The 19,373-nt window shown below is 39.4% G+C and overlaps 1 protein-coding gene across 6 annotated transcripts in view; it reads right to left on the minus strand.

Moving 5' to 3' along the window:
• Positions 1–17,662, minus strand: part of ZNF510 (zinc finger protein 510) — a 32,367-nt gene extending 14,705 nt beyond the window's left edge. The window contains exons 1-3 of one of the 6 annotated variants that reach the window (XM_053907875.1): positions 17,395–17,662; positions 16,572–16,630; positions 13,490–13,610 (exon numbers count right to left, since the gene is read on the minus strand). Coding sequence is in view for 3 of the 6 variants with exons in the window: in XM_019423405.2 (XP_019278950.2) it covers positions 16,572–16,630; positions 17,043–17,109 (126 nt within the window). In the remaining 3 variants the exon portion in view is untranslated. Of the gene's footprint in view, positions 1–13,489; positions 13,611–16,571; positions 16,631–17,042; positions 17,247–17,391 lie in introns of those variants that run through there. The other 5 variants (XM_053907876.1, XM_053907877.1, XM_053907873.1 and 2 more) reach the window with 5 other exon arrangements.
• Positions 17,663–19,373: the final 1,711 nt, after the last annotated feature.

The raw sequence follows: 19,373 nt of genomic DNA on the forward strand, positions 1-19,373 counted from the left end.
GCATAAATATTGATCCTAAAATTTATATGAAATTGCAAGGGACCCTGAATAGTCAAAAAAAAACTTGAAAAAGAAATAAGCTGGAGGAGTTGTACTTCCAGATTTCAAAATTTAACTATGAAAAACAATAATTAAGACAGTGTGGTACTGGCATAAAAACACTTATGGATCCATGCAACAGAATTGAGAGTCCACAAATAAACCCATGCATTGATCACTTAATAGAGAAAGAAGAGTCTTTTCAACAAATGATGCTGGCAAAACAGGATAGCCATATGTAAAAGAAAGAAGTTGGAGTCCTGATACCATATTCAAAAATTACCCCAGAAAGGAGTGAAGACCTAAATCTAAGAGCTTAAGCTATGAAACTCTTAGAAGAAGTCAGGGGTAAACATTCATGACCTTGGATTTGGCAATACTTTCCTGAATATTACACCAAAAGCACAAGAAAATTGAGAAAAATAAAGTGGACTTAAATCAAAATTAAAAACTTGTTCACTGAAGAACACTATCAAGATAGTGAAAAGAAAATCCACAGAATGGGAGGCAATATTCATAAATTACATAACTAATAAACATCTAGTAGCCAAAATACATAAAGAACTCTTATATCTGAACTAAAGGACAATCTAATTAAAAAATGGGCAAAGAATTTGAACAAACATTTCCTTAAAGAAGACACACAAATGGTCAATAAGCACATGAAAAGATGCTCAATGTTATTGTCAGGAAAATGCAAATCAAAACTTAAAACACCAATAAAGGGGAGCTGGGTGTCTCAGTCGATAGAGCATTTGACTCTTGATTTTGGTTCAGATCATGATCCCAGGGTCATGGGATTAAGTCCTGTGTTGGACTTCACACTAAGCATGGAAACTGCTTGGGATTCTGTCTTTCTCTCTCTCTCCCTGGCTCATGCTCACTCTCTAAAATAAAACAAACAACAAAAAACTCCAGTGACATACTACTTCATAATCACTAAGATGGCCATAATTTAAAAAAAGAAAAGGAAAATAATAAGCAGTGGTGACAATGTGGAGAAATTGGAACCCTAATACACTGTCAGTGTAAATGCAAAATGGTATAGTTGTGGAAAACAGTTTGGCAGTTCCTGAATAACACAAATGTAGTGCTAACATATAACCTTGTCACTCCACTTCTATATTTATTCCACAAAGAAATGAAAAACAGGTGGGGCACCTGGGTGGCTCAGTCGGTTAAGGATCTGACTTTGTGCTCAGGTCATGATCTCACAGTCTGTGAGTTTGAGCCCCACATCAGGCTCTGTGCTGACAGCTCAGAGCCTGGAGCCTGCTTCAGATTCGGTGTCTGTCTCTCTGCCCTTCCCCAACTTGTGCTCTCTTTCTCTCTCTCAAAAATAAATAAAACATTAAAAAATTTTTAAAAAGAAATGAAAAACCGGTGTTCACACAAAAACTTGTATGTATATGTGTGTATACATATATTTTGTATATATGTACATATGTCTTGAATGTTAATAGCAGCAGTATTCACAACAGCCAAAAGATAGAAACAACCCAAATGTCCATCAGCTGAATGGATAAACAAAATGTGGTACAGCCTTACCTTGAAACTTTAAAAATATGCTAAGTGAAAGAAACAGTCACAAAGTCCATACATCACACAATTCATTTATTTAAAATGTTCAGACTAGACACATCTATAGAGACAAAACATGGATTAGTGGTTGCTTTTGGCTGGGGTAGGGCATGTTGGGATAGGGGGATGATAACTTATGGTACAGAATTTTTTAGGTGATGAAAATACTCTAAAAATTGATTGTGGTGATGAGTGCACAACAGTGAATATACTAAAAAAAAAAAAAAAAAAACAACACTGATGGGAGCCTGGGTGGCTCACTAAGTTAAGCATCCCAACTCTTGATTTCAGCTCAGGTCATGATCTCCCAGTTTGTTTAGATTGAGCACTGTGACAGGCTCTATGCTGACAGAGTAGAACCTGCTTGGGATTGTCTCTATCACTCTTACTTTGCCCTCCCCTGCTCATGATCTCTCTCTCTCTCAAAATAAATAAACACTTTCAAAAATAAAAAAATAAACACACTGAATTGTATACTTTAAATGTATGAATTGTATGGTATGTGAATTATATGTCCGTAAAGCTAAAAAAAGGACACTAAAAATAGGATTATTTAGATTTTCTAATATCTATTAAAGAAACTGAATTTATAATTAAAAACCAGCTACAAATAACTCCAAGGCCATGTTGCTTTATCAGTATATTTTCCCAAACATTTAAGGAAGAATTAACAGCAATCTTAAACTCTTCCAGAGAACCGAAAATAAGGACTCACTTCACAACTCACTTTATGGGAGCATAATATTGATGCCAAAACCTGACCAGCACAGTACATAAAATGAAAATTTCAGGCCAATTATCTCTCCATTAATGCACATTCAAAAATACTAACTGAAATACTAACAAACTGAATCCAGAGACATATTAAAGGAGAATATTTTATGACCAGGTAGGAATTATGTCAGGAATCCAAGATTAAACATTGATAAATCAATCAGTCAATATAATTCATCCCTATAACAGAATAAAGGAAGAAAACTGTATTATTATCTCACTAGATGTAGAAAAAGCATTTCACAAATTTAATATCTATGTATGATTAAAAACTCTCAGGAAACTAAAAACAGAAAGAGAACTTCCTTATTCTAACAAAGGGTGTGTGTAAAAATCCTGTTAAACCCAGACTCAACAGTGAAATATTGAATACTTTCTCCTCCCTCAGTTGAGGTGTAACAAAAGGATTTCTATTATCATAATTTGTATTCAACACTGTACTAGAAAGACAAGAATAAGGCTTAAAAAGAGATTAAAGACATAAAGATTGGAAAGGAGGGAAGTAAAAATGTCTTTATTTGCAAAAGACATGATTGTGCATATTTAAAATCCAAAAGAATCTACAAATAAGCTACTAGAATAGGTAAATTTAACAAAATGCCTTGATATAAGATCAGTATTTAAAAATCCACCGTATTTTAATAAACCAATAATAAATTAGAAAATAAAATTTTAAAAAATGTATTATTTATAATAGTATCAAAATAGAAAAAAATACATAGGAATAAATCTAATGACACATGTCAAAGGCTTCCCCTCTACTTTGAAAAACTACCCAGCAGGATTTGCTATGGAAACAGATGAAATTTCTATGAAAATGCAAAGGTCTTAAGTTAGCCAATAAATTTTTTGAAGAAGTAAAACTTTAAGGCCTTACACTACCATATTTCATAACTTACTATAACGCAATAATAATTATAACTGTGAAGTAGTAGGATAAAGAAAAATAATTGGATCAAAAGAAGAGAATACACAGTCTAGACAGAGATCTACATATATATATGTGGTCACTGGATTGACAACAGAGGCCCTGCTACAATTCAGTGGACAGAGGATGGTCTTTCCAACAAACGGTGGTAGTGCAACTGTATATCCATATAGTAATATAAATCTTGACACTTACCTTAAACTACACACAAAAACAATTCCAGGTGGATCAAGCTCAAATAATCAAGCATCTACTAAGAACATAGGAGAATATTCGTGTGTTCCTGGAAAAGGGAACAATCTTTCAAGCAGACACACAAAGAACTATCATTAAAGAAAACACTGATCCTGAACTGTATTAAATTTAAGAACTTGGCTCATCAGAAAACATTATTTAAAAAAAAAGTCAAAGGAGGGGGCCAAGATGGCAGAGCAGCATGGAAGTTTTTTTGCATCTCTCATCCCTGAAATGCAGCCAGATCAACAGCAAACCATCTTGCACACCTAGAAAACTGATTTGAGGATTAACACAACAATCTGGACAACTTAAATCACAGAACTCGGCAGGTACACAGTGTGGAGAGGTGAACTGGGGGAGAGAGAGCCACAGAAGGAAGGGAGCTTTTTTTGCTTGCTGAGAGAGGACAGAGATGGGTTGGTGGGTGGGAGAAGAGTATGGGAAGCACTCCCCCTCAACCCCTGAAAGCAGCTGGAGAAAAAGAGGGAGAGTGGAAACAGCTGCAAGGGACTGAACAAAAAAGAGAGAAAGGAGAAAGGAGAGGGTTTAAATTCCATTAAGACTCTATAAACAGGGGGAGTGCTGAGTCCGAAACGCTGCAGCTCCGATACCTGGCGGTGCTCTGGTGGGAAGGGCCAATCCCCAGGAGCAGAGATCAATTCCTCGGGCCACACAGGGAGAGGCAATTCCCGTGCTGGGAGGACATCTGGTAGAAGCTCTGCGGCCTCCCCACAGGCAAAGGTCCCAGCACACCCCAGAGAACAACATTTTGCTGATGCTGGAACGAGTATGTTAAGGGTGAAGTCTGATGCCAGATGTGTGCTGTGATTTACCATAATCCCTGAAATGCTGTGGCTACATGATCGCGGGAACTTTTTCTGGGTCAGACTGGCACCCAGCCACAGTCTCTGGGCATCTGCAGCAGCATGGTCCTGCAAACGTTCCTGGGGGCAGACCAGCACCCAACCATTGCTTGGCGAGACCTTCCCCCCAAAGGGTTCCTCCCCCACTCTGAGGGAAGAAAAGATGAATAAAACCAAACCAACAAACCAAAAAGACCAAAAGCAAAAAAGACTAGAAACAACCAGACACTACCACCAGAAACTTCAACTCTACAGGCAACGTAATGGCAATAAATTCATTATCTTTTAGTACTCATTCTAAACGTCAATGAACTAAACGCTCCAATCAAAAGACAGAGGGTAACAGAATGGATAAGAAAACAAGATCCATCTATATGCTGTTTACAAGAAACACATTTTAGACCTAAAGACACCTTCAGATTGAAAGTAAGGGGATGGAGAACCATTTGTCATGCTAATGGTCACCGAAAGAAAGCCGGAGCAGCCATACTTATATCAGACAATCTAGATTTTAAAATAAAGACTGTAACAAGAGATGAAGAAGGGCATTATATCAAAATTAAGGGTCTATCCACCACGAAGATCTAACAAATTGTAAACATTTATGATCCAAACATGCAAGCACTCAAATATGTAAATCAATCACAAACATAAAGAAACTCATTGATAATAATACCATAATGGTAGGGGACTTCAACACCCCACTTACAGCAATGGACAGATCATCTAAATAGAAAATCAACAAGGAAACAATGGCTTTGATGACACACTGGACCGGAGGGATCTGAATTAACAGATATTTTCAGAACATTTTATCCTAAAGCCGCAAAATACACATTCTTCTTGAGTGCACATGGTACATTCTCCAGAACAGATCACATACTGGGACACAAATCAGCCCTCAACAAGTACAGAAAGACAGATCATACCATGCATATTTTCAGACCACACTACTATGAAACTTGAAATCAACCACAAGAAAAAATTTGGAAAGATAACAAATACTTGGAGACTAAAGAACATCCTATACTAAAGAATGAAAGGGCTAACCAAGAAGTTATAGAGGAAATTGAAAAGTACATGGAAGCCAATGAGAATGATAACACCACAGTCCCAAACCTCTGAGACACAGCAAAGGCAGTCCTAAGAGGGAAGTATGTAGCAATCCAGGCCTTCCTAAAGAAGAAAGTAAGGTCTCAGATATACAACCTAACCTTACACCTGAAAGAGCTGGAAAAAGAACAGCAAATAAAACCCAAAATCAGCAAAGACAGGGAATAACAATGATTAGAGCAGAAATCAATGTTATCGAAACTAACCAACCAAACAAACAAAAAACCCAAAAAACAGTAGAACAGATCAATAAAACCAGGAGCTGCTTCTTTGAAAGAACAAAGAATTAACAAAATTGATAAACCCCTAGCCAGTTTGATCAAAAAGAAAAAGGAAAGGACCCAAATAAATAAAACAAAGAATGAAAGAGGAGAGATCACAACCACACAGAAATATAAACAATAATAAGAGAATGTTATGAGCGATTATATACCAATAAAATGGGCAATCTGGAAGAAATGGACAAATTCCTAGAAACATATAAACTTCCAAAACTGAAACAGGAAGAAATAGAAAATTTGAACAAATCCATAACCAATAAAGAAATCGAATTAATAATCAAAAATCTCCTAAAAAAAACCAGAGTCCAGGGCTGGATGGCTTTCCAGGGGAATTCTACCAAACATTTAAAGAAGACTTAACACCTTTTCTTTTGAAGCTGTTCCAAAAAGTAGAAATGGAAGGAAAACTTCCAAACTCATTCTATGAAGCCAGCATTACCTTGATTCCAAAACCAGAAAAAGACCTCATTAAAAAGAACTACAGACCAATTTCCGTGATGAACATGGATGCAAAAATCCTCAACAAGATATTAGCCAACCAGATGCAACAATACATTAAAAGAATTATTCACCACGACCAAGTGGGATTTATACCTGGGATGCAGGGCTGGTTCAATATCCACAAAACAATCAATGTGATGCATCACATCAATAAAAGAAAAGAGAAGAACCACATGATCCTCTTAATAGATGCAGAGAAAGCATTTGATAAAATATAGCATCCTTTTTTGATAAAAACCCTCAAGAAAATAGAGATAGAAGGATTATACCTCAAGATCATAAAAGCCATATATGAAAGACCCACTGCTAATATCATCCTCAATGGGGCGAAAATGGAGAGCTTTCCCCCTAAGGTCAAGAACACGACAAGGATGTCCACTCTCACCACTGTTTTTCAACATAGTATTGGAAGTCTTAGCCTAAGCATTCAGACAACACAAATAAATAAAAGGCATCCAGATTGGCAAGGAGGAAGTTAAACTTTCACTCTTTGCAGATGACATGATCCTCTATATGGAAAACCCAAAAGATTCCACCAAAAAACTGCTAGAACTGATCCATGAAATCAGCAGTCTTAGGATATAAAATCAATGCACAGAAATCGGTTGCATACCTATACACTAATAATGAAGTAACAGAAAGAGAAATCAAGGAACTGATCCCATTTACAACTGCACCAAAACCCATAAAATACCTAGGAATAAGCCTAACCAAAGAGGTGAAAAATCTAAACACAGAAAACTACAGAAAGCTTATGAAAGAAATTGAAGAAGACCCACACACACAAAAATGGAAAAATATTCCATGCTCCTGGAAAGGAAGAGCAAATATTGTTAAAATGTCAATACTACCCAAAGCCATCTACATATTCAATGCAATCCCTATCAAAGTAACACCAGCATTCTTCACACAGCTAGAACAAACAATCCTAAAATTTGTATGGAACCAGAAAAGACCCCAAACAGCCAAAGCAATCCTGAAAAAGAAAACCAAAGCAAGAGGCATCACAATCCTGTACTTCAAGCTGTATTACAAAGCTGTAATAGTACAAGACAGTATGGTACTGGCACAAAAACAGACAGATCAATGGAACAGAATAGAAAGCCCAGAGATGGACCCATAAACATATGGCCAACTAATCTTTCACAACACAGGAAAGAATATCCAATGGAATAAAGAGTCTTTTCAGCAAGTGTTGCTGGGAAAACTGGACAGCAACATGCAGAAAAATGAACCTGGACCACTTTCTTACTCCATACACAAAAATAAACTCGAAATGGATGAAAGACCTAAATGTAAGACAGGAAACCATCAAAATCCTCAAGGAGAAAGCAGGCAAAAACTTCTTTGACCTTGGCCACAGCAACTTCTTACTCAACACATCTCCAGAGGCAAGGGAAACAAAAGCAAAAATGAACTATTGGGACCTCATCAAAATAAAAAGCTTCTGCACAGTGAAGGAAACAATCAGCAAAACTAAAAGGCAGCCAATGGAATGGGAGAAAATATCTGCAAATGACATATCAGATAAAGGGTTAGTATCCAAAATCTATAAAGAACTTATCAAACTCAGGGTGCCTGGGTGGCTCAGTCGGTTAAGTGTCCAACTTTGGCTCAGGTCATGATCTCACAGTTCATGAGTTCGAGCCCCACATCAGGCTCTGTGATGACAGCTCAGAGCCTGAAGCCTGTTTTGGATTGTGTCTCCCTCTCTCTCTGTCCCTCCCCCCTCACATTCTGTCTCTCTCTCTCTTGAAAATAAACATTAAAAAAAAAAAAGAACTTATCAAACTCAACACCCAAAAAACAAATAACCCAGTGAAGAAATGGGCAAAAGATATGAATAGATACTTCTCCAAAGAAGACATCCCGATGGCCAACTGACACATGAAAAAATGCTCATTCATCATCAGGGAAATACAAGTCAAAACCACAGTGAGATACCACCTCACACCTGTCAGAATGGCTAACATTAACAACTCAGGCAACAACAGATGTTGGCAAGGATGTGGAGAAAGAGGATCTCTTTCCACTGCTGGTGGGAATGCAAACTGGTGCAGCCACTCTGGAATACAGTATGGAGGTTCCTCAAAAAGTTAAAAATAGAACTACCCTATGACCCAGCAATTGCACTTCTAGGTATTTATCCAAGGGATACAGGGATGCTGTTTCGAAGAGGCACATGCACTCCAATGTTCTTAGCAGCCCTATCAACAATAGCCAAAGTATGGAAAGAGCCCAAATGTCCATCGATGGATGAATGGATAAAGAAGAGGTAGTATATACATACAATGGAGTATTCCTCGGCAATCAAAAGGAATGAAATCTTGCCATTTGCAACTACATGGATGGAACTAGAGGGTATTATGCTAAGCGAAATTAGTCAGAGAAAGACAAATATCATATATGACTTCACTCATGAGGAATTTGATATAAAACAGATGTACATAAGGGAAGGGGAGCAAAAATAATATAAAAACAGGGAGGGGCACAAAACATAAGGGACTCTTAAATATAGGGAACAAACAGAGGGTTGCTGGAGGATTGTGGGAGGGGATGGGCTAAATGGATAAGGGACATTAAGGAAGACACTTGTTGGGATGAACAATGGGTGTTATACATAGGAAATGAATTACTGGAATCTACTCCTGAAATCATTGTTGCACTATACTCTAACTTGGATGTAAATTTAAAAATTAATTAATTTTAAAAAGTCAAATCACAGTATCCAAAAACAGTTGCAACATACACATCTGGCGAATGACTTGTATTGATAACATAGAAATAATTTCGACTAATCAAGAAGATAAAGCAAAGAGTCCAATTAAAACAAAGAACTGAACAGGTACTTTACATAAAAGAATATTTACATGGCCCAACACAAATAATGGTGTTTGAAATTAGCATTTGTTACAGAAAAGCAAATTATAAATTTCAACAAGAGACCACTATACAGCCACCAGGATAACGAAAATCAAAAAAGACTGACAGTAGCAAGTGTTGGTGAGAATTTGGTACAGTCAGAACGCTGGTAGTATAAATTGGTTCAAGCACTTTAGAAAGCTAATTGTAATATATATTAAAGCTGAACATATGTTTATTCCATACATCAGCCATTCTATTTCTAGGTATAACCAAGAGAAATGAAGATATACTAAGAGACACAAAGGATTGTTCATAGCAGCTTTATTCATAATAGTGCCCAAATGGGAAAATAAAAGTAAAAAACTCACCACCAAGAGAATGAGCCAATAAAGTTATCATATGATCATATAATGAAATACTTTCTGCTCAGCAATAAAAAGGAAGTAATGGGGCTGCCTGGGTGGCTCAGTTGGTTAAGAGTCTGACTCTTGGTTTCGGCTCAGGTCATGGTCTCACAGTTTATGAGTTCGAGCCCCACATTAGGCTCTGCGCAGACAGTGCAAAGTCTAATTGGGATTCTCTTTCTGTCTCTCACTCAAAAAAAAAAAAAAAAAAAAAAGTAATGAAACATACAGCAGCAAGACGGATAATCTAAACCATGTTATGTACACAGAAAAAAGCCAGATCCCCCCATCTCCTAAAAAAGGGTACAGATTATGATTCTGTTTATACAATGTTAAAAAATGAAGTTATCCTTTTTTTGGACATATGATGTTAGAATAGCACTTGCCTCTGCAGAGCAGGGCAGTGGTTATTAACTGGGAACTGGAAGGAAGGAAAGTTTAGGGTGACAAAAATGTTCTCCATCTTAATCTGAGTGGTAAGTTACATTTGCACATATGTATACATATGTAAAAATCCACCCAGTTCATACTTAAGAGTGTACTTCACCAGTATAAACGATCTCATTTACAGAAATAAATAAAAGGAAAAAATAAAGAATGCATACAAGAGAAAAATTGACAAAAATTCATAGTTAATAATTTGAGAAGGTAGGAACAGGTCTATTACATTATTATCCCTTTGTATCTTTCTATAAATTAAAAATTTCCCCAAATGTCACTAGTAGAAATGAAAAAGCCTGGTCTAGCAGACACTAAGTCCAAAGACAATTAAACAGGGAAATATATATGTCCTACATGTCAGAAGGATTAATTCTTTAATAATTAAAAAGCTTTCTTTTAAAAAAAATTTTTTTTAAATGTTTTATTTATTTTTGAGACAGAGAGAGACAGAGCATGAGCAGGGGAGGGGCAGAGAGAGAGGGAGACACAGAATCCGAAACAGGCTCCAGGCTCTGAGCTGTCAGCACAGAGCCCGATGCGGGGCTCGAACTCACGGACCGTGAGATCATGACCTGAGCCGAAGTCGGACCCTTAACCGACTGAGCCACCCAGGCGCCCCTAAAAAGCTTTCAAAACGAGCAAAAGGGAGGAAGGCTGATTAACAACTATACACACACAAACACACACAAACCACTTAAAAAATATACTAAATATGCACAATCTCAGCTCTCATACACTTCTGGAACAGGGATCATCATCTTTCTGCCCTTACGTCAAGAAAACCTCTGGAGTCTTGACTCTTACTTCACTCCTTTCACGTTTTTTACAGTCTGCTAGTACTTCCAGATTAAACACAAAACTGCTTTTATTGCATGAATTTATTGCATGTTAGAACTCAGGATGAAGCCAAACCCTTAAGGAAAACATCTAACAACTTCTAGTGTTATGTGCCTCTTGTCTGACACAAAATGCATACACTGAGGTCATCAGGGTGGGCCCTACCCCAATTTGACTAGTGTCCTTTTAAGAAAAATCTGGACACAGATATGAACAGAGGGAAGATGATGTGAAGACATAGGGAAAAAGCATCTATAAGCAAAGAAAAGAGGCCTGGAACAGATTCTTCCCTCAACAGTCTTCAGAAGGAATCAACCCTGTCCATTCCCTGATTTTGGATTTCCAGCCTCTAGACTGTAAGAAAATAAAGTCGTTGTTTAAGCCACCCAGTCTGTGGTACTTTATTATGGCAGCCTTAGCAAACTAATATACCTAGTCTGGTCCCAACATTTATCTCATTTGCTCTTAATATTCCTTAAGAGGAATTCTAAAGTGGAATAGGCAGAGATTCTTACTGGACCCTCAAAATGCAGTAACCTCCCTCTACTCTGCAACAATTAAAATCCCACTTGTTTTTCAGGACTGACGTGATCCTTTTCAATTATCCACCTTTGATTGACTTAGTCTTTCTCTGACAAATTGCAAATCCTGATGCTGATTCAATTCAAACAATCGATTAGCTAATTCATTTAATCTTAACTTGTTTCCCATGTATAAGGAAGAAAGCTCCACATTATTCCTAGCACCTCCTATGTATTATCCCCTCTAAGGGGACTGTACTTGCCCACAAGAAGTTTAGTTCTTCTCAGAAGCACACAGACAGTCTGGAGATGATCCAGTCTTAAAGATGAGGAGGCTAAATGACAACATCTTATTTATTAATTAAATGACAGCATTTTAGAGAAAAGCATGAGATGGGGGTGGTGATGTCAGGAAAACATCCTCTTGGAGCATCCTTTATTAAGAACAGGTCTTTTCTGTAATGCATACAAATATGCACAGGTTTCTAGGACAAAAGATAGTAATGGCACGGGCTCTGCCTTATAAGAAGTAAGGTGGTCTGAAAATAGGAATCTAAATTCTTAGGGTGCCTGGGTGGCTCAGATGGTTAAGCCTCCAACTCTTGACTTCTGTGCAGGTCATGATATTATGGTTCATAGGATCTAGCCTGGAGTCGGACTCTGTGCTGTCAGTGCGGAGCCTGCTTGGGATTCACTCTCTCCTCTCTCTCTGCCCCTCTCTGGCTCATGTATGCATGTGTGCGTGCACACACGCGGCTCTCAAAATAAATAAACATTAAAAAAAAAAAAAAAAGAAATCCAAATTTTTTCAGTGGCCCAGTTCTATATAGAGAGGAGATAATCTTTTATTAAAAACAATTTAATGAGCATTCTCAACTAAAGAAGAGAGCTTAGAATGGAGCATATGAAAATGAACCCATGGTAGTTCCACACCTTGAAGCTAATAGCCTAACTGGAGAGACAAATACATTATCAGGTGACTTACACCAATGCATGAAGTTATAATGGGGCTGTGCAGATTCAGAAAAGGGGAAATTAGCACAGAGGGAGACAAGGGGAAAGAGAAGAGTATTACTTCCTGGATGAGGCAACCAAAGTAAAGAGCCAGACATCATCTCCATTAGAATAGCCACTATCAGAAAATAGCAAGTGTTGGTAAGGATGTAGAGTAACTGGAATCCCTGTGCACTGCTGGTGGGAATATAAAATGGCACGGCCACTGTGGAACAGTACGGTGGTTCCTCAAAAAATTAAATGTGGAATTACCACATGAACCAGCAATGCCACTTCTGGAAATAAATACCCACGAGACTGGCATTCTCGGAAGAGGTATCTGTACACCTATGCTCATAGCAGCATTATTCACAATAACCAAAAGGTGGAAGTAACCTAAGTGTCTAACACCTGATGAAGGGATAAATAAAATGTGGTATATACACACAATGTACTATTATTCAGCCTTAAAAAAAGGAAGGAAATTCTGATACATGCACGAAACTTGAGAACTTCATGCTAAGTGAAATAAATGAGTCACAAAAAAACAATTACTATATGATTCTACTTATATGAGTAGGGACATTAATGGACAGAAAGTAGAGTGGTGGCTGCCAGAGGCCAAATGCTGAGAAGAATGATGAGCTGTTGTTTAATGGATATATAGCTTGGGGCACCTGGGTGGCTCAGTCGGTCAAGTGCCTGACTCTTGATTTTGGCTCAGGTCATGATCACATGGTTAGTGAGACGGGCTCCTCAATAACATCACAGAGCCTGCTTAAGATTCTCTCTCCTTCTCTCTCTGCCCCTCCCCTGCTCATGACCTCTCTCAAAATAAATAGATAAACATTTACAAAAAATAATGGATATACAGCTTTAGTTCTGCAAGATGAAGAGTTCTGGAGACTGGGTGCATAGAAATACGAATGTACTTAATATTACTGAACTGTACAGTTGAAAAATGGCTACAATGATATATATTATCTGCATTTTGCTACAATTAAAAATAAAATGAAAAAAGAAAAATAAAGAGCCAAGTGTCTTAGATGCTTGGGCTGCCATAACAAAATACCACAGACTGGGTAGACTAAATAGACATTTATTTCCTCACAGTTCTAGAGGCTAGAAGTCCAAGATCAGAGTATCACCATGGTTGGGTTCTGGTGACATTGTCTTCCTGGTTTACAGATGGCCACTTCTTGCTGTGTCCTCACATGGCCTTTGCCTGGTGCCTATGTGTAGAGAGAGAAATCTGTCTCTCTCTGTCTTTCTTTTCTTGTAAGACCATCAATCCTACTGGATTAGGATCCCACTGTTGTGCTTCACTTAATCTCCATTACCTCCTAAAAGCTCTATCTCTAGGGGTGCCTAGATGGCTAGTTGGTTGAGCGTCAGACTCTTGACTTTGGCTCAGGTCATGATCTCAGTTTGTGGGTTCGAGCTCCACGTCAGGGCTCTGTACTGACAGCACAGGGCCTGCTTGGGATTCTCTCCCTACTCCTTCCTCACTTACATGTGCACTCTCTCTCAAAATAAATAAATAGACATTTTTAAAAAATGCTCTATCTCTAAATACAGTCACACTGGGGGGTAGGGATTCAACATATAAATTTGGGGTGGGGGAACACAATTCAATCCACAGCACCAGATGCACAGGATGAGGATGCGGTTCTAAAGGTCAATCCAGAGGAGACAATGAAAAGATAATATGAAGCAGTTAGGGATAGGAGGATATGTTTAAAAAACTCAATGAGGTTTGGTTTAGTAATTTTTTTTTTTTACCTTTTAGTAATATTTTTAATAGCAAATTTTTTTAATGTCATATTCCCCACTAGATTGTGAACACTATTAGTGAAGAAAAGTATCTGTATTGTTTAAGCTGTAACTATGGCACATGCTACTTTCTTGGAACATCTTGGTTGCTCAATAGTTATCAAAAAAGTCAGAACACCAAAAAAAGTGGAAAAATAAATAAATAAATAAAAGGAAGGGGTAATGCTTCCAAAGCCTGAACACTGTCTTGAGAAATTAGGAATTTTATCATATAGGGTAAAGAGCCATGAGGTGATTTACACAAGGACAAGACGTTACTTCATTAGCATTTAGATGAACTACCCATGTGGAAGGTATGCTTGAGTAGGTGACAAAAGAAATGGGCAGGTTAGTAAAGAAGCTATTCCAACAGTTCAGTTGTGATACTGTGAGATAGCAAAAAAGGAATAAAGTAGCAGAATGCATTTATTTGTTTTTAGGTTTATTTATTTTGAGAGAGAGAGAGAGAGAGAGAGCACAAGTGGGGGAGGAACACAGAGAGAGGGAGGGGGAGGGAGGGAGGGAAGGAGGGAGGGAGGGGGAGGGAGAGAGAGAGAGAGAGAGAGAGAGAGAGAGAGAGAGAGAGAGAATCCCAAGCAGGTTCAGCACAGAGCCTGATGTGGGGCTCAAACTCATGAATCACGAGATCGTGACCTGAGCCAACAACAAGAGCTGGACGCTTAACTGAGACACCCACACACCCCAAGAATGCATTTAAAATATGCATTTAGGTTTAACCGTATAAAATAGCTGTCATCTTTGACAAATAGGAAAGTAGCAAGACGTGAGTACACACCAGATGTGGCAGAAGTTGCGAGACTGAGAACAAAAGGAGCCTGGGATGCACTGCACTTTTGTGGCTTGGGTGCCTGGCTGACTAGGGAGGGAAAGATGAGGGGATAGTTTGGGGAGGGCTGTAAATCTTAACTTTTACTTTGAATCAGTTGAGCTGGAGATGCCTTTTGGATACCTACAGAGAGATGTCGAGTGAACTATGTCCAATATGGTAGTCACTAGCCACGTGTGACTATTTGAACCCTAAATTAAAAATTCGGTTACTCAGTCACACTAGCTGCATTTTGAGTGTTCAACAGGTACATGTGGCTAGTGGTCACCGTTTGGGACAATGCAGATAAAGATCATTTCCATCATCACAAAAAGTGCTACTGGTCACAGGGGGCTGCAGAGACACATTTGCAAGAACTAACAAATACATCACTGTTCAAACCAGAGCGGGGATGAAAGGAGTCAAGAAGACTAGCTGGAAAAATAGGGAGAAGGAATGGAAACTTGTGAAGGGACATGTGAAAGGGCAAGAGAAGGAAGGTGACTCCACAAAAGAAACAAGCATAAACCGACACAGACACTAACATGGGAGACCGTCCAGAAGGACAAAGTAGGGGTGGAGTCAGACACTGCAGACAGATCTGTGCGAGACCCACTGGATAGAACTGTAATTAGGTCACCGGTGAGTGTAGGTCACAGGCACATGCAGCGGCCTGAAATGTGAATGGAAAGTGCAGTAGCATTTGCTAGAGAATAGAAGTTTAAGCTGTCTGCTAAACAGCTTGTTCAATACGGGCACTTGAGAGAAATATGTACACAGAGCTATTTTTAGGACATGAATGTACCAGCTATTCATGCTGGGCTCCAGTTAGTCTAAGTGTCATCTCTGGGTCCAGCAGGATGATCAGAGAAAGGTCTACTTCTTCTGTTTTATTGACACAGACAACTGTATTAATGAAAGCCCTGCTTTGATAATGTGCCCTTTACTTCCACTGAGGAAAAAGTGGAAACAACATTCTATAATTATTTCAGGGTTGTTCTGGAAAGATCTGCACTATCACCTACCTGAAGACCAACAAAGACATTTTTCCTGACTTCAGTAACTTTAGACTCCACGAGGAATGTTTGGTTTAAGATTCTCATCAATGCATATCTGAAACAAATATTGTCTGTCTGACTCTCTGCCATGGCTTATTAGGTCAGGAAGAAATCTGCCCCTGCACTTTGAAAAATCTGGAAAGTCAGAGGACTGCCATCTATCCACATGCCAACTCTGCTGTACTACTCATCTGCTTTCCTGTATCTTCCTTGAATGGTTTTGATCCATTTCTTTATTATTATTAAAAAATTTTTTGTGTGTCTATTTATTTTTGAGAGAAAGAGAGACAAAGTGCAAGTGGGGTAGGGGCAGACAGAGAGGGGGAGACACAGAATCTGAAGCAGCCTCCAGGCTCTGAGCTGTCAGCACAGAGCCTAAACATGGGGCTTGAACTCACAAACTGTGAGGGTTTTGATCTATTTCTATTTCTACTTTTCTATGTTAATTAACCACCCATAAAATCCATTATAAAAAAAGGTGCATACATACAACTCACCTGAGTTGTGTCCATTTTCTGCTGTTGTTGGGAGAGTACGGACAACTGTGAAGGATAAGCTGGGAATAAGGAAAGAGGAAAGGAATCATGAGAGGTCTGGTGAGATTCTGCATTCAGTTGCCTAAAAGTCTCATCACACCAGCTGGGGAAAAGCCTCCCTATGGAAAAATGTCCTGTTGACCCTTGAGAAGGGGCAGGAAGCACCACAGAGTGCTTCATTCCCTGAATATGTAGTACATCTCTGATATGATCACATGGATGTAACCTTGCTATTTTTCACTAGGTGACTGTGAATTATTTCCCCGTTGATTATTAATATCCTATTAATATTATTTATACTTTGAGCTAGAGAATCAACAGAAAACTCTGGGAAAAAAAGATGCTTAGTGACCAAATATTTTAAAATACTTTTGTTCTTCTGAACAAAGGACTTTTGGTAAGACTTTTGATAAGACACTTCTAATGACTTACGTGTGACAGAATGAACAGCACTATGCTTTCCTCCTAGCTCTGTCCTGGGTGACCAGGGGACATACATCTGAGGCTCCAGTTTTTTAAAAGTTTCAAAAGAGTCAGAGATAGAAATCTACTCCTATACTGTCATTTTGTAATTCTTTATGTTCAGGATAAAGGAAAACTCAGCATATCCCTAGATGCCCCTTCTGATGGACACAATGAGAGAGTGGCTCAGAATCTGCAAATAAGTGAAGAATGAAGAAAATAGGGGGCTGTTTAGGGACGGAGAATGAATTTCCTTGGCTCTGGCTTGGCTTTTCTTGTACGGCCTGACAATCACCAATCTCTTCCAACCCCAGCTCACCACCTTCTGCAAGCTGGACCAGTTTCCACTGTCATACAGTCTGTGATGGCTTCTGGATGTGGTGACATCACCAAGTCTGGCTCTTTCTGGAAAAGGTAATAACAAAATGCTTCTGGTGGAACAAATTAGGACCCACTCCTTTCTGGGTTCTTCTGCATTTGTTCTGAAGCTTTGGTGAGGATGGTCCCTGTCAGATAAACTTTTCTTCCAGGTGGGACTCCTGTCCCCAGGGCTCCTCTCCTGCTTGCCACACAAGCCACTTTGTTCCAAAGACGTTGAGATTTAGGCCTAGGAAACAAATTCCTTTTAGTTGAAACTTTCATTGAGAGCAAAATTTCTTAGCTTCAGCACTACTGATATTTTGGGCTGCAGAATTCTTTGTGACGGGGGGTGGGGGGGTCCTGTACGTTGTAGGATGCCTAGCAGTGTTTCTGGTGTCTACCCACCAGATGTTAGGAGCAATCCTTCTCTGTTGTGACAAACCATATCATCTCCAGCCATTTCCAAAAGTCCTCTGGAGAGCAAAATTGCCCTAGTTGGGCACCACTAGTGTAGGGCCTGATTTTCTTCAAGATCATTATAACTGTTCTATTATTATAGCCACTAGCCACATCCCACTACTGAGCACTTGAAATGTGGCTAGTGCCACATGTTGAAGAATATTTTGTACATATTGAGATAAACACAGTATGTTCTTAAAATTAATTTCATGTTTTAGTTTTTAATATGGCTACTAGAACATTTAAAATTACCAATGTGGCTCACCTTATCTACTGGACAGCACTGCACTAGATATCAGACTGTGCCTTCTGAAGACAGCCTGGACAGCACAGGAGGTACCAGGAGCCTCAGTCTTATCCAGAGGCTCTGGAGACATGCCAGAAGCCCCAGAATAGATGCACGTGTCAGCAAGTGACATTTACGTCAGAGAGTGACATCATGCTAACTTTACAATCATAGTCACTCTGCTACTGCCGTGAAGCCTACAATGCTGGGTTTTAGGGAGGCAGGGTATTAGGAACAGCTGAATTTAGGAGTAAAGCCTATCAGTATTTGCATCCTGGCTTCATCGCCTTTTTGACCTGTGGTCTGTAATTTCACTCTTCTGAGCCCCCATTTTCTTTCTTTCTCTCTTTCTCTTTCTTTCTTTCTTTCTTTCTTTTTTTTTTTTTTAAGGATATGGTTATTCCTATAAATGGGGTGGCTGCAAAAACTAAGTTAAATACTAAATAAAAAAGAACAAAGTGTCTTTCAAATATGATGGGAGCCAACACACTATTTTGGCTTATTGCCTACTACTTACTAGTGTTACTAACACTTGGCTAAATGCATTATAGATTATGACTTACCTCTTTCTGAACAACGCCACAAAGCAGTTTTTAACTACTATCCTTATTTTCAGATAAGAACCTCACTTATGCCCAAGTGACAAAGGCGGAATTTATCCGGTCTTTCTGGCTTCCAAGTTCAACGCCAGGGCGCGCTTTGTGCCGGGCTCACGGTCAGTATCCAATACGGAAACGCGCATTACCCTCCCGCCGCCGGCCTGGATCTTCCCCGCTCCCGCTGCAGTCAGCTCCCGCACCCCAGTCTGCAGGGAACATCTTCCGACAGCACTCGCCCCATCTGGGCCCCTGGAGCCCACACCCACCCGTCTTTGCCAGGTCTACGTTCCTGCCGGGGTCGGCACTTGGGGTGAACGGGGAGTTCCCGAGACGTCGTGGTCCCTTCCTGTGGGCACGAGCCCGCCCCTTTCCCTCCCAGCGTGCGGAGTAGGCCTCTCTCACCTGAGGGCAAACCCGGAGCATCCGCACAGCCAGGGAGGACGGAAGCCGGTAAATGGGGGTGACTGCACATGCGCAGGGAAAAGCCCAGGATATCCGTTCCTAGAATGCCGCGCGGTCAGCCGGAACATCCAGAACTACATTTCCATGAAAATACCGCGACCGCTCGCAGGTTTCGTGTACGTTGGGGCAGTCCAC

This window comes from Panthera pardus, unplaced genomic scaffold (assembly GCF_024362965.1).
Source record: "Panthera pardus isolate Hobbes unplaced genomic scaffold, ASM2436296v1 HiC_scaffold_20, whole genome shotgun sequence".
NCBI classification, from domain to species: domain Eukaryota; kingdom Metazoa; phylum Chordata; class Mammalia; order Carnivora; family Felidae; genus Panthera; species Panthera pardus.